At 39.9% G+C, this 16,278-nt stretch overlaps 1 protein-coding gene across 3 annotated transcripts in view; it reads right to left on the reverse strand.

Annotated features, from left to right (window-relative positions):
- The window catches only part of LOC111158708 (estrogen receptor 1), a 290,590-nt gene that overhangs the window by 218,877 nt on the left and 55,435 nt on the right, over positions 1–16,278 (reverse strand). For 2 of the 3 annotated variants that reach the window (XM_022520922.1, XM_022520923.1), the window contains one exon: positions 5,686–5,802. In XM_022520922.1, the coding sequence (XP_022376630.1) occupies positions 5,686–5,802 (117 nt within the window). The remainder of the gene's footprint in view (positions 1–5,685; positions 5,803–16,278) is intronic. The other variant, XM_022520924.1, reaches the window with a different exon arrangement.

Here is a 16,278-nt window from a genome sequence, read left to right on the forward strand (position 1 = left end):
GATCTCCCCAACTATATTATTAGTATCTTATCTTTTCACTTTAAAATTATAACATTAATTTATTTACTATTTTGGAGTATTTCTCAAAATTAAATCATAGCCTTGTTATCAAAATAAAAACTAGTCAATATTTCTTTCTTTCAAATTTCATCTTTTTTTAAAATGTGAGTATAGTTGGCACACAATGTTACATTTGTTTCAGCTGTACAGCACAATGATTTGTCAAGTTTATAGATGGCACTACAGTCAACACTAGTATACCTACCATCTGTCACCATACATCGGTGTTAACATAGCATTAACTATATTCCTTATGCTGTGCCTCTCATTCCGTGAGTTATTCATTCCATAACTGGAAGCCTGTATCTCCTTCTCCCCTTCAAATTTCTTCTTAATGCATTATAAGAGAACATAACCAGTTATAAGAAAACATAACCAGAGTGCATGTCCATCAATTAATTTCCTGCATCAATTAATTTCTGTGTGCCAATTTCCTCAGGTGAAAAATGAAAACTTTGTTACCAACACACTGTTCTGAGTCTATTGTGAGGAAAGAATTTCAACAAGTTTGTGTAGATCTCTGACATCATAAAATAAAAAGCACAACAAATCTCACTCATGAAACCATATCCAGGATACACACCAAAAAGAAAAAAACAAAAAAGCAGATGTGTCTGAGCCAGATTTTTATTCCTCCAAGGGAATTAGATATTTATACCACTATAAGTGATGAAATTACCATTCTCTTTCTTCCAACAACAAAAAAAAAAGAAAAAAGAAAAAAGGGGGGAGAGAGAAAGAAAAGACATAATAGCTAACACTTGGGTGGTAGTTTAAATTTATAAAGTACTTTTATATGTTATGAATTACAACTTTTGTAACAAACTTGTTAAGTAGAATTTATTTATTTTTATTTCACATCTGAGGATAATGAAGCTCATAAAAGTGACTATAACAGGATTGCTCAGCAAGTCTGAGAAGGAGCAGTATTTGTACCAAGAATTCCACCTCTGAAGTCTTCCCCCTTTGCACCAAACCAAACTAGAACAGCAGATTCTTTGATAACAATGTACACCTGGGGGCACCTGGGTGGCTCATTTGGTTAAGCATCCAACCCTTTGATTTTGGCTCAGGTCATAATCTCAGGGTCCTGGGATCATGCCCCATGTCAGGTTCTGTGCTCAGCAGGGAGTCTGCTTGTGGGTTTCTCTTCCTCTCCATCTGCCCATCCCCTCTTTAAAATAAATAAATCTTAAATATAAATATATATGTGTGTGTGTGTGTGTGTGTGTGTATATAGAGAGACATATATAGACATATATATGTATATATGTACGTACATATATATGTATACATATACATACATATACATATGGGAGATATATACACACACACACACACACACACACACACACACATACATATACACACACACATACATGCCTTGGGAATCAGATAGTCTGAGTAATATTCTGCATTGGACTAACCCAGGAGTGGTTGGTTAAAGCTCTGAACTTCCATCGGTCACTCATCTTTCATTATCATCTTCATCTTCCAACCACTCTCAACTTGTCTTCTGGACTTTTCATATGCAAATGTCCTTTTTGTACCATGAGGACAGTGATGGAAGGGACCGGGTCTTATTCATGTTGTTCCATAATAGCTCACGTGTAAGACATACACAAATAACTTATTAAATGAAGTAAATCATCATTTCATGCAAAAAAAAAAAGAAAGAAAGAAAGAAAGAAAGAAAAAAGTTTTGAACACTTATTTTGTGACTTGTTTAGTGCTAGCTCAGTAAACAAGACAGAGAGAGTCCCTGCCATCATGGGAGTTTATGGACAGTTGCTGAATAGCTAACAGTAATAATTATGGTAAGCTGAGAAGAACTGAGTGCTGTGAAAGGTAGAACACTGGGAACCAACATAGTCTCCCCGAAGAAAAGACAGGAATCTGCGGTTGGGGAGGAAAATGCAGCTGAGGCAGAAAGGCCTGCACATGTGCTACAATCAGGAAATGCATTCTCCAGAGCACTTAAATCCTGTATCTTACGGAACTACCAGGCTCAGAACCAAATCTAATAATGATGTTGTGATTTTCAGTGTAATATAGGCATCAAAACAGATTCAAATAATTTCTTCATGTAGATAAGTCATGGACTCTTTCAGATCTTTAGAACATTCAGTAAGTTTACTCGGTCTTGCTATAAAAATAGGGAATATAGGTATATGGTTTTCTCTTTAATCTGAAACTAATCATTTGATGTTATAGGTAGAGATTCACTAATCTAATTGCTATCCAGCCTGGCTAAGAAAGTGGATTCTTACACTAAAAAAGTAAAATAAAATTAAAAAAAAAGAAAGGAACTGAATTCTTATGAAACCAGTAGGAAATGTTATAAAGATTTATTTAGTCACAGCTGTTTTTACAAAGTAATTTCAAACTTTATAGTTATATTTGTACTTCCAATTGTAAATTAAGTCTTTATTCAGTGGGATTTGGAGAGTTGTTATACAAAGTGTCATGAGGTTATATGTGGTATTTCATGTTGTAGAAAATGTAATAAATTACATTGTGTTAAGGGCAAATGCTTTATACATATAATTAAAATGAGATGTTTGCACAGCCTATAATTTTACAACTTTAAAGCTTGGCGTAAAACTTACACACACATATATATACTGCCAGAAAGACACATGCTCTTATTATACGTAGACAGATACTGAATAACCACTGAGAAGTCTTTATGAGGTACTGGTATGTCCTGAATTTTGTTCCCCTCAAAATTCGTGCTGAAGCCTAACCCCAGTACCTTAGAATATGATTTTATTTGGACACAGGGTCTTTAAAGAGATAAGAAAGATCAAACAAGGTCACACAGGTGGGGCCCTATTCCAACAGGACTGGTGACCTTAGAAGAAAAAGAAAAAATACCAAGGATGTGTGAGTACAGAAAAAAAAAAAAAGGCCATGTGGGGACACAGTAAGAAGGTGACCGTCCGTAAGCCACAAGGAGAAGACCGTCCGATGAGACCAAACCTGCTGACGCCCTGACCTTGGACTTCCCAGTCTCCAGAATTGTGAGAAAATAAATTTCTGTGGGTTAAGCCCCCCAATCTATAGTATTTTGATACAGCAGCTGTTATAGACTAAATTATTTCCCACCCAAATTCCTATGTTGAAGCCAGGCAGTGTGACTGTATTTGAAGATAAGGCCTCCATGAAAGTATTAAAGGTTAAACAAGGTCATAAAGGTGGGATCCTAATCCAATAGGACCCACACCTTTGTAAGAAGAGACACACACACCAGAGAATGCTCCCTCTATGTCTGTGCCCACAGAGAAAAGGACACACTGAAAAAGCAGTTATGTAAAAGCCTGGAAGACACGTCTTACCAGAAACTGGATTTTCCAACCCCTTCGTCTTGCACTTTGAGCCTCCAGAACTGTGAGAAAATTAATTTCTGTTATTCAAGCCCCCCAGGCTGTAGACTTTGTTATGGCAGGCCAAGCAGACTGATACGGCAGCAAACTAACACAGATATATATTTTAGTCATAAATACGCTTGTACAAGTATATGCATGTACACACAGACTGCCTGGGTGTAGTCAGATTATCTAGAGTTCTATTTAAAAACAGTAGGAAGACTCTCATTTTGCCTCTGCCTATTAAAATTTTTGTTAGATTAAAAACAAGTATGCATAATTTATATTTATGCAGCCAGACTTTATTTGGATATAAATTAGGAAAAACAGAATTCTTTTGGGGGCACCTGGGTGGCTCAGTGGGTTAAGCCTCTGCCTTTGGCTCAGGTCATGGTCTCGGGGTCCTGGGATCGAGATCTGCATTAAGCCCCTCATCGGGCTCTCTGCTCAGCATGGAGCCTGCTTCCCCTCTCTCTCTGCCTGCCTCTCTGTCTACTTGTGATCTCTCTTTCTCTCAAATAAACAAATAAAATCTTTAAAAAAAACAAAAACAGAATTCTTTTTATGAAGTGGGGTCAGCATACAGGTACCCTCAAAGGAAAAAATGTTTTGGACATATTCATGAGTTGATTATTTCAGCTTTCAGATAGAACCTAAGAGGCTGGGCTTAAACTACTTGCAGTCATCAAAGAAGCACATTAAACTCGGACTCCGCTGGCTCATATTAAACTTTTTACATGCAGCTGTTATATTCCTGTCACTTTTCAGGTTACCTTAAGAAGCTTTTTGTGAGTTTAAGTAAGCCTGACTAATTCTCTAACGGCACAAAGAAAAATGAATTCCTTAAATATTTAATCCATTTATGACTCTAAGTGTCATTTTCTGAATGTGGCTGTTAAATTCTTGGAATTAATTACCCTTCAAGTTAAAGCTGCTTTTTCAGACATCCAAGACATATAGTCACAGCTCACACAATGAGTAAATTCAATATTTCATCTGTTCATCAAGAGAATTTATTCCAAATACTGTATTTAAAATCCCACCCTGCAGGCTTATCTGTGATCACAGAACTCAGGAATCTTCGACTGTAAACTTGCTTCCAACCAGGTTATTGGTTTTCCTTCCGCTTCCCCTTTCAGCGAAGTATTACCAAGCTAAAGGCTAGCTGCCCTCCACCTGCACAACGGCCATTTTTTTTTTTCCACTGTAACCCCCTTCTTAACTCATGTTCAGTCCCCATCTCCTTCAAAAAGCTCTTCCCCTATTAGAGTCAGCAGGCAATATAACACAATCCTAGGTTCCTCTCTCCCCTTTGTACCCTCCTAAAACACTGAAAGCACCATGACTTTAGTTGCATATTTTCTGTTTGTTCTCTCCCAGTATTTTGGAAGCTACCCACGACTGGCATCTTATTTCTCAAGACTAGATGCCCAAGAATACAAGGTCAGGCAACCACACCTACAGAGCAGGCAATACCCTCAGAACCAGACACTGGATTTCCGTAAAAGAAAACTGGAAAACTGGGTATGTCAGGAGACAGAAAACCACACCTATTCACGCACGCGCTCATGCACGCGCACGCGCACGCACGCACGCGCACGTACTCGTGCACGCACACATGCAGGCAGCCACAAAGATGGAGGCACACGGGCACAAAGCCTGAGCATCTCCTGATCTGCTAGCGCTCCACAATCATTCCACTGTCCCAGCCCCAGGCCAGATGCTCAGGTTATGGGAGCTACCGGCTGCCTCAACGTCTAAAGGAAAAAGCTGCCTTTTGATTGAAATTCAAATTCCCTGAGGGATGTTCAGAGATTGTTAGATCATAAATAAGCTATTTATCTCTGACATTTACAGGTCTCGATTTAGGGAAAGCTTCTTCTCAGACATTGTTTTCTAGCATTAGCAATATAAACAGTCACTGAAAAGTATTTCTAGAATAATTCACAGGGCACTCTTCTTCCCTTCCTTCCACCGCCACCTCCCACACACCTCTGATTTAAAATATAAGTATTTACATCCAAAATATAAAACACAAAATGGCATGTTAGAATCTCCAGTTCCAGGCACTTCCTATTAAAAAAAAATGTTATAAAAATACTTTTGTCATAAAGAAAAATAGGAATAGGAATAAACAACTAATTAGAAAGGAACACACTGCACTGCCACGGTTGTTGGGACCGAAGCAGCCAGCACTGGGGGCCAGACAGGGAGACCCTTTGCCCACCGGCACCCTGCAGGGTGGGGAGGTACCTACCGCCTTTCATCATGCCTACTTCATAGCACTTGCGGAGCCGGCAGGCCTGACAGCTCTTCCTCCTGTTCTTATCAATCGTGCACTGGTTGGTAGCTGGACACATGTAGTCATTATGTCCTATGAACAGCAGAAGGACAAAATTAATATTATTTTAGGAAATGTAGCCAGTCCGAAGCTATAGGGAAGCCACCTGGGGGATGTTTTCCTATCACTTACTTGGCCTGATTGTGCTACTACCTCCTCATACCATCCCTTCGCTGTCCTTCTCCAGGTGTGTGGGGGGGGGAGTTGGGAGGGGGGTGGCAGGGAGGCTTAACTCTCCTAGACTTGACTTTTGCCTCAACCAGCTGCTTCCAGAGTTCTTTGGGCAAATCACCTTCAGTTCATATGGCTTATACTTGGGGGCACAAGGCTCTATCTACACTCACACATTTTTCTCAGCAAATAAGGCTTTTTTTTCCCCTTTGACCCACACCACGAGCTAAAATTCTTGTTGTAACAACACTGTTAAGAACTTTCATAGAGTTTTAAAGTGGCCTTTCTTAAAACAGAAATGAGAAAACCTTTAGGTAACTATTCAAACACAGCCCCGAACATCTACATTCCAGTTGGGGGTGGTGAGCTGGGATGGAAGCAAAGTTCAGTCCTCAGGTCGATAAGTTAGTCCTTCACTTACTAGCTGGAGGATGCTGCATCGGGTCATTAACATCTCTAGGTCTCACCCCTCTCTCACATGGAGAAAATAATGGAGCCCACCATGTAGCACTATTCTAAGAATTCAATGGGAGAACACCTGTCAGGGGCTTATAAAAAACATTGTTGTCGCTACTATTGCTTTATTATTGATCCTCTTTCTTTCACTTCTTGTTTACTGCGTCCTTCTTGCTCAAATGCCTTTTCTCACTCACGTTCATTACGTGCAACTGTGCCCACAAAAAAAGGTCTCTCCGGACTTCACGTCCCTCTCAGACTTTCATCTTACATCCCACGCTTCTTCTCAGTTCAGCTCCTCAGAAAGGTCTACACACTTGAGGTCTGCTCTTTCCTCATGTCTCCTGCCTAGCTCAACCCATGCCTGGTTTCTACCTTAGCTGCCCCACAAGAGCTGCTTAAATCCTTCCACCCCTATTGCTGAAGCCAACAGATATTTCCAGCCCACATCCTATTTGACCTATCAGAGCATCCGACAATTCCTCCCTTCCTCTCGAGACATGCTTTTCCCTTGGCTTCCATAATGCAGAACTCCCCTGGGCTCTTTCCATCCCTCGGGCTGTGGCTTCCCAGTGTTATTTGCAGATTTCCTCCACCCAACATTAAGCTAGAGCAGTACAGGGCTCGGTGTCAGGCCCTTCTTATGACTCCAAATTTTCCCACAAGAGAATTTATTCCATGGCTCTGGCTTCCTCGGTCATAAACTGAGATGACTTGCAGAGTTGTCCTCCCAGCCCAACCCTCTTCTCTGAGTTCTGGGTACATACAGCCAACTGCCCACAAGACGTTTCTGCTCTAAGATTTAGGGGTCACCTCCATTTCTTTATCCCTCAAAAGAAGTCTGGTTTCTAATATGGAAAATATTAAACTCCACAAATTAATAAATATTGGCATGTTTTTATGAAGAAGTTCATTTATAGAAGTCTAAATTCTTACGCCTGAATTTAGACTATGGAGATGATATGGACTATTATAAAATGTTTCCCATTCTCAAAAAAAAAAAAAAAAAAGATGAGGAAATACTGCACCCTCTAATTCAGATCATCTGTGTCTCTATTTCCCTATTTCACCAAGGGCAAGATGCAACATGTACGGAAGTTGTCACTATAGAACTCTTTGTTCTTTATTCAATTTTAGGGTCAGTCTCAATTAGAATAGGGTGGAGTGGGGCCTTAACAAGAAAGCCTGGTCTCATAAAACTTGCTTCTCCATCTTTAGATATACATTATAAAAACTACCACATAAACAGGCTTTGGATCAAATTAACACGTTGCATTCTTCTTTTGCCTAACAGGAAGCAGCCAACTAGCTAGCAAAATTGTAAACTGACTGCTTTAATAGGAGACCACACACTGCCTTAAATATTCAGGCACAGTTTTTATGTTTTGAACTGCCCTTGTTCACAGGGACAAGCTGAGGAAATCACAGAACCAGAAACAAAATTTACCTGGGTAGATGTTAACTTTAAGCAAAAGTTGCCGTCTTCTGACACCTCAAAGAAACTCTCAGTGTTTGGTCTCCTATGACGTTTATGTTGTACATCCTGATTTATTTTAACTCTAAAAAAACGAGTCTATATTAAGTCTCAGAAGAAAACAGTCAAGAATCATTGGAACCGAAAATTAACTTTGATTCACTTTTCTCTCAAAAACCAGTTGTTTTGCAAGCCAGAGGATGGAATAACTGAATTAGATCAGAGGCCAAATGGTGAATGTTATGTTTGCATTCGTTATCACCGTAGATGTGTATCTTTATAGACCCAAGTGAAATTCCTGAGCTAACCCGTTTAATAGATAAAATACACTGGACTTGTACAATTGAATTCACCCCTTAACAAGAAAGGAAATAGATGCCCTGCAGAATCATGTTTGTAATGCAAACCTTTGGTGACACAGTGGATTTTCTCCTGCTCCAACTACATTAAAATTTAGAATTGCTGAATTGGTAACAAGAAAAAATGAATAGGTACGGATTTGATGTATGACCTAAAGTTTAGTACCCTAACTAAATACCATTAACAACTATTTAAAAGTCTTCACCTGACATCAGAGAAGGATAACAGCAAGGTAGTTTTTTGTTCTTTGAGCATAATAATTTTATAAAGGTGTGTTTTTGTTTGTTTGTTTGTTTGTTTGTTTTAAGTAGGCTCCACACTGGGCAGGGCTCAAACTCAGGACCCTGAGATCAAGACCTGGGCTGAGATCAAGAGTCAAATACTTAATCAACTGAGCCACCCAGGCACCCCAGCAAAGGTGCGTTATGAAAGCCACTGAAGCAATTAAAAAGTTAGTTGCTTTAAGAGGAAACTTCACTTTAAACTTTATTATTTGTTCTTGGGAAAACAATGCTTGTAAAAATCCTATCCTATTGAAGTAGAGCTAATTAAATGAAAAAAAAAAATCTCACACCAACTGTATGAATGAAATAGTGTTTTCACGGAAGACACTGAAGAACTCCTTGTACCTATGACCAGACCAGCTCCAACATGCCTTTCACACAGCCCTAGACGAAATGCAGAAGGCCAAAGCCGAGATGTGAGGCTCGGATGACGTTTTGGAGAAATAATCACTATTTCGTTGCCCACCATAAAATAAAAAGAATACCTTCGGACTGATGTGGGGTCTGAATAACTGGGAGTAGAGAAAAGAGGGAACGAATGAAACCTAAACAGAAAGCCTGAGGATCAGAAACCACCAGGCCAACCCCCAGCTCCTGGGCCGGCAGATGGGCTCACATCTTACCCACAGTTCTCTGGGATTCTTTCTCTCATCTTTTTGTTTTACCCTTTTCTTCCTATTTTACCCTCTGTCAGTAGCAGGTGTTTTTGCATTGTTACCAACACATAGAACAATGACACTTGCTAGCTACAAAAATAGTCAATGACCCATAGTCAGAGCTTCAAAAGAAATATAAAACATACCAAATGGAAACAAGTAGGGGAGGACTCGGAGAAAAGGAAGCCCTCGCACACTGTTTGGTGGGAATGCAAACTGGTGCAGCCACTGTGGAAAACAGTATGGCGGTTCCTCAAGAAATTAAGAATAGAGCTACCCTATGATCTAATGTTTCCGGTACTGGGTCCTTAACAGAAGAAAACAAAATCATTAACTGTACTACCATGTTCACAGCAGCGTTATTCATAATTGCCAAGGCATGGAAACAACCTAAGTGTCCATTGACAGATTAAAAAAAGGAAAGGTGGCATTTATATATTTATGTAAATATACTGGAATATTATTCAATCTTAAAAAAGAAAGAAATCCTATCATTTGTGACAATAGGGATAAACCTGGAGGGCATTATGTTAAGTGAAATTTGTCACTTGTGTGGCATCTTGAGACTAAGAAGGTCTAAGGCTCTGAGGTAGAACATGGTGACTAGAGCTGATGATACTTCTAATGTACCATGGAAATCTCCTCAGAAAGTAGAACTTAAATGTTTTCACCACAAAAAAGTAAATACATGAGGTAATGGATGTGTTAACTAATTTACTGGAGGGTATCCTTTCGCAAAATACAGGTACACCAAATCATCACAATGAACATTTTAAATATCTTATAACGTGTCAATTATGCTTCAATAATGCTGAAAAAAATAAAATAAGCAGTATCCTGAGAGAAACTTGGGTATCTTTCCTGTTGCCACACTTTTCTTTCAGCACGTTCTGGCAGTCACCTCAGACCAAGTCTCTTTGGCTGAGCTTCATACCCATATACCTACCTACCTGCCTACAGTTGGTCCATTTAGACTTGACTTTTTCATAGCCTCTTCAAGATGGATGTGTCCCAAAAACAACCAACTGGTGGTTGTCTTTCCTCACCAGTCTCTTCCTTTTTATCACCATACCACAAAGCCTGAGACCTGGTGTTATTTCAAGACTCTCTAGCCTCTTCCTCACTCGAACCCTCTCACACATGCACTCACTGATCAAATCTATTATTTTTAAATTCTTTTTCAAAGAAAAATCAGTTTTTCCCTGGCCCATCACCCCTACCAGAATTCATACCCCCTCCAGCCCAGAATATCGCAGCATCCCACTAAGCCACCCCCTGCCTCCAGCCTTCCCCTGCCAACCATTCCCCACGGTGTTGCCAGGTGATTCTTCTAAAATCCTACACCACCAAGCCACTATCCTGTTTTACTATTCTGATGCTCCTCAAAGCTCTAAGGATAAAATCTAAATGCCTTAAAACAGCTTACCAAGCTGTTCCTTATCAGCCCAACCACCTTTCCTGGCCTTATCTTTACCACTCTCTAAGTTCTAACCATGTCCCATTCTAACACACTCTTCTCCTTCCCACCCCCAGATTGCACACACCGTTCTTTCTTGAGGGAACTTCCCCTACTCTTAGCCCAAATGACTCCCATTAGTCTTTCAGGTGTGTCAGTCAACATAGCAAATCCTCTGGGGTTCCTCTCTGCCCCTCTGATGATGCCTAGATTTGTCCTGTCACAGAGCTTACTACTTTAGACTTTAACTGCTCCTCAAAATCCCCAGGTGACTATAGGCTTGACAGCAGATGGACTACATCCATCTCATTTATCACCCTCTGTCCTGAGGTAGAAAATGGTGCCCAACACATTCTCAGGCACACAGTGGAGTTCAGCAAGTATTTGTTACCTGAACAAAATGGAGTTGCTAAAGCTCTATGTTGAACCCCCCAATCCCATCTGGAACATGGGCCTTTGGAGGGGGCAGGTTGGAGTTCTAGAAAGGAAGTCATGACTGAGAAGGTGATGACCCCAAAGCAATGGTTGCCATACCCAGACCCTAAAACTCAGGTCCACGAAAGCAAAAGTTGGTCCCAAGAGAATTTGTTATGGAAATGAGAGTTCAAAATATAGGATTTTCATTAGAAAATGAAGGATTAAAAATGTTCAAGGTAATGCCAATGGAAAAAAAGACCAAAATATGCATTAATCATCTCTGAGTATTAGAGCAGACAAGACAGGGAGAAGAGGTTAAAAAAAAAAAAAAAAGAAAACAACTTAAATTAGCTTTGCCAAATTCGTAGGGCTAGAGAAGGAGGAACAGGAGGAAAAGGAGGTCAAAGATTCTGGTAGCTTGTGTCAGGATGTCTCAAAATTTATTCTTATCATTAATCAAAAAGAGGATCTGATTTGGGAGTGGGGTGGGAAGAAGATGTGTAGAAAATTCTGAAACATGTTGTCTTTGAGATTTCAGTAGCACACCAACAAGCAACTACCCAACAAATTATTATTATAAATGTAGTCCCAAAGCCTGGGAGGCTTGTCAAAATGAAGTTGGAGATCATATGAGCCAGAAATTCCACTTCTGGGTATCTGCCCAAAAGAACTAAAAGCACAGACTCAAACAGATAGTGGTACACCTATGTTCATAGCACCAGTATTCACAATAGCCAAGAGCTGGAAACAACTCGAATGTCCATTGACAGACAAATAGATAAAAAATATGGTAAATACATGAAATGGAGCTTTATTCAGTCTTCAAAAGAAATAAAATTTAGGTACATGCAGATAAAAAATATGGTAAATACATGAAATGGAGCTTTATTCAGTCTTCAAAAGAAATAAAATTTAGGTACATGCTACAGCATAGATGAACCTTGAAGACATGCTAAGGGAAATAAGCCAGACTCCAAAGGGCAAATATTATATGGGTCCACCTAGATGAAGGACCTAAAATAGTCAAATTCACAGAGACAGAAAATTGAATAGGAGTTATCAGGAGATGCAGGAAGGGGGAAATGGGGAATTTATTGTGCAATGAGTATAGAGTTTCCATTTGGGATGATGAAAAAGTTCTGGAGATGGACAGTGGCAATAGTTGCACAACAATGTGAATGCACTTAATGCCACTAAATTAAAAATGATTAAAGTGGGAAATTTTACGTTATGTGTACTTTACCACAACTTTTTAAAATGAAGTTGGATATATAAGAAGCATCTCCATGAGGTAGGGGGGAAAAGGAATCAAAGATGTGAATTTTAAGTGGACCTGTTCAGATTCCCTCTAAAAAAAAAAAAAAATGCCCCTGGGGCCAGCAGTATTGGCCTTGTGCTCACCACAGACCAGGCACCCTGCCAGGTGACTTTAGCTCTCTTTCTCATCTAAACATCACAATGGACAAGTCAGGTCATTGTAACTCCCATGCCATTCAAGCAGAAACTGAGACCCCCAAGAGACTAACTTGTTCAAGGTCACTTGGCTACAAGAGACAGGTCCATGATCAAAGCCCAAGTCAGCCTCATTCACAAGTCCTGTTACTCCAGGAATAGCACCACAGGGCTGGTGACATAGAAAAGAACATGAGCGGCACCTGGATGGCTCAGTGGGTTAAAGCCTCTGCCTGCGGCTCAGGTCATGATCTCACTGGGATCAAGCCCCGCATCCGGCTCTCTGCTCAGCAGCGAGCCTGCTTCCCTTCCTCTCTCTGCCTGCCTCTCTGCCTACTTGTGATCTCTGTCTGTCAAATAAATAATAAATAAAATCTTTAAAAAAAAAAAAGAACATGATACCTACACCTAGCCAGTTGTTTAAATACTGTTATACTTTAAATTGTAATAAAAACGTTTCTCCCTAATGTAATTACCATATTACAACATCAGGAGGGCATTTCAGAAGCAGCAATGAAATTATTTCCAGAACCTGTGATTCCAAAGACTCCCAAAGTTAAAGATATGCAAGATGAACCACATGAAATACATTCAGCAGTAGATAATGGCATATTTTATCAAAATCTCCCTGGAAGACCTTTCAGCACATTCCAACATAACATAGAAAAGGAGAGAGTAGAAGGCAAGGTATTAGGGAAATAAATAAGAAATTTACTTTCTGTACAAGAACAACTGCAGTATTATGTTTGGAAATAAATTTTGACTCAGATATTAAAGTGAATATTCTCTGATTTACAGCCAGTGCAATAAGCCAAACAAAATGAAATAAAATTTGGCTGCCTCCGTGAACACATTCCTAAAAATCCAGTGAGGACATTCAATGTGCCATGATTTGAACTATTTCACAAGCACATCTGTATGTCATGGTATGCAAATAAAAACGGCATGCCTTAATAATGCAGCCCGAATTACATTTTTACAGCTAGCCAATTCTGGCATATTTTAAGGGAAATAAAAAGATTATTTGCATCTAAGGATATTTTTAAAGGAAAAAAATATTTAAAGGAATTCTAAGAAGGATGATTGTCCTGGAAAGTTTCTTTTTCTAAATGAAAATGAAGAGGAAATACTCTATTTGCCCTTGTCAGACTCCAGTCTGCTAAAAATTTCGGCCAGGGTAACGACATGATCCCTTTTCCTTGTCCAGCCTTCCTTACCATCTGCAAAACCACAATTGTTTTAAGCACCTGGCCCAGGATCAAACCAACAGCTGCAATAAAGCAAAACATAACAAAATCAGTGACCACCATCTCACTGTAATACACCAGAGACAATGAACCACTTTCAATAATGCCTCTGAAGGTTCAACAAATAAGCAAGGGCTGTTCTACAGCCCAGAAAAGGACTTTCTGAAATTGCTTCTTCTGGGACAATAGATAAGAATCACACAAAAGAGAGCAGTGTGACAACCAGTGTGAGTAGTTCAATGCCAGGCAGCCTTCAGCTCACCTCCAGACCCCTCTCCTTTGGTCTGTTCAACTGTTTCCAGAGAGTTCCCCAAGCTTTCTCTCAACTTAGAGTCCTTTAATGTCCAGACACTGGTGTCCAAAAGCAGTAGATACTATTGCAACATGTTCTTGTCCAAAGCCAAGGAAGTAAGGGGGAATGGTGGGCGGGGGGGACAGAGCAAGAGGGCAAAACTCAGAGACCCTGAGCTGCATTGTGCTTACGTTCTGGACTCCACGGGTCACTAAGAAGCACAATGTCCCCCCAACACACACTTCTGCACTATCCATGCGGGGCTTTCAGAGAGAAGGATAAGGAGGCGTTTACTCGGATCTGATGTGGTGTGGAATATGAACGTCCTTTACGCTTCCGGACACCCAAATGCTAAATAAGGGGTTTCATCCTTCTTCAGGAGCCCCCCAAATGAAGTCCCTCGTGAAGTTCCTCCCAGGCATCCTGATTCAAGTCCTGAAAGATGAAGGAGCTTCTGTTTCAATGGTCGAAAGACTCCTCCAGCATATTTGAAGAGGAATTCAGTTATTCTCTTTTTATCTTTAAGTCCATTTTGAAAATGAGGAAATCAGTTGAACGACAGTCTGTCAGACTTTGAAATAACCACCAGTCTATATTCTCAGCTTGAGTAACAATTCTACCAACCAGTAGAAACAAATGGGTTCATTCATTATATCGCGAATGAACCATTACACAAAGGTTGTTTGATAAAAGTAAACCTACATGTAAAGACAACTGTTTTGTACTTATTTATCCTTATTTGCATGGTGAATTTGACCCAAAGTAGCACAGATATTCTCACATGTTTTCTTGTCCTTGTGGTTGGGGACAGTTTCACTTACATGTAGCCCTGCAGCCTAGCAAAGATCCAGATGAATGTTAGATACTCAGTAAATGAATGTGTAGGAATGTATTAAATCCACACTTCCTGGGTGTCCAGACAGCTCAGGTCTATGTGGCCAGACTCCCCATGAGGGGACTCTCAGGAGAGACATTCCACAATGCTCAGAAAGGAGTTTTCTCATTTCTCATGGGTGTTTGGACTTCCCAGTCTATCTGCTTGTCCACACCCCATTCCAGCTAATAAAAACAAGAGATCCTAGAAAAGTCAACAGTCCCCTGCCCCCCTCCACCAACCTTGAGAACTAGCCTCTGGAAGGAAAATGGCCCGAGCGTCTTGAACCAGCTAAGCTGTTGGATTCTTGGTCCCATGCTCTCATCTACAAAAGGTAAGGGAAGAAGAGCCCATTCTAGTTCTGAACTTTGATTATTTTCTTTTCTCACCTTCCTGAAGAGCATACTTCCTTTTTGTCTGGCTTCCTGAGGTTCTAGATTGTTTGTTTGTTTGTCTGTTTTTTACTGCTGAAGAGCCAATCTCCATTTGTGCTTGCTGCACTAAATGGAAGGAATATGGGGGTATTGGGGGGACAGCACAGTGCTCAGAACACTGGACTCGTGTTTGAGTCCGAGACTTCATGGGCTCCCAGCTGACCAGGCAACCCCTCTGGGCCTTTTGATACCTCCCTTAGTGGCTGCTATGAGGCCCAGAGGGATAATATATGTAAACACTTGGTCAACCATAAAACTTTGTGCCAACAGAATGTATTGTTGACTGACTAAAATACAGCCATTTAAAAAAAAAATGAGACCTATATGTACCAATATGGAAAAAATCTCCAACATATATTATTCAGAGAGAAAAGCTATTCATAGAATAAAGTGTAGAATATAATACCACTTATATAACCAAAATATACCTATGTGTGTATGTGTGTGTGTATAAATATGCAATTTTTGGATGAAACTATTAATAGTGTTTACCTATCAAGAAAGGAAGAATGGATTTTGGTATGGGACCAGAGGAAGGCCTTAACTTTACATCATGTACCATCTTGTACTGTTTAACATCTAACGTGTACTCATAGTGTTTTTTAATAAAAATCAAAATAATAATTAAAAAAGCGTTTTAAGAATTTCTAACCAAAACCAGCCTGGTATTAGCAATCTTAATTCCTTTTCTGGTTCTGCTACTACCCATCCAGCAGTTACTTCTCTCTACTTTACAACCCCTGGACTAAGTAATAAACTTAACTACCAGAACCTTGTTAAGCAAGGGAAGACTACCACATTTCTTTTATAGAGAATAGAAAAATGACTAAGCATGAGCCATGCTTTCTGACCTGCAGATACTCCAGCTAAGAACAAGTAGCAGACACCCAAGCCAAAGGCAGAAGCTCCAGTCTGTTTCTGCTCCTGTACCAAAGC

This window comes from Enhydra lutris, unplaced genomic scaffold (assembly GCF_002288905.1).
Source record: "Enhydra lutris kenyoni isolate GAN:26980312 unplaced genomic scaffold, ASM228890v2 scaffoldscaffold62, whole genome shotgun sequence".
In the NCBI taxonomy this organism is placed as follows: Eukaryota; Metazoa; Chordata; class Mammalia; order Carnivora; family Mustelidae; genus Enhydra; species Enhydra lutris.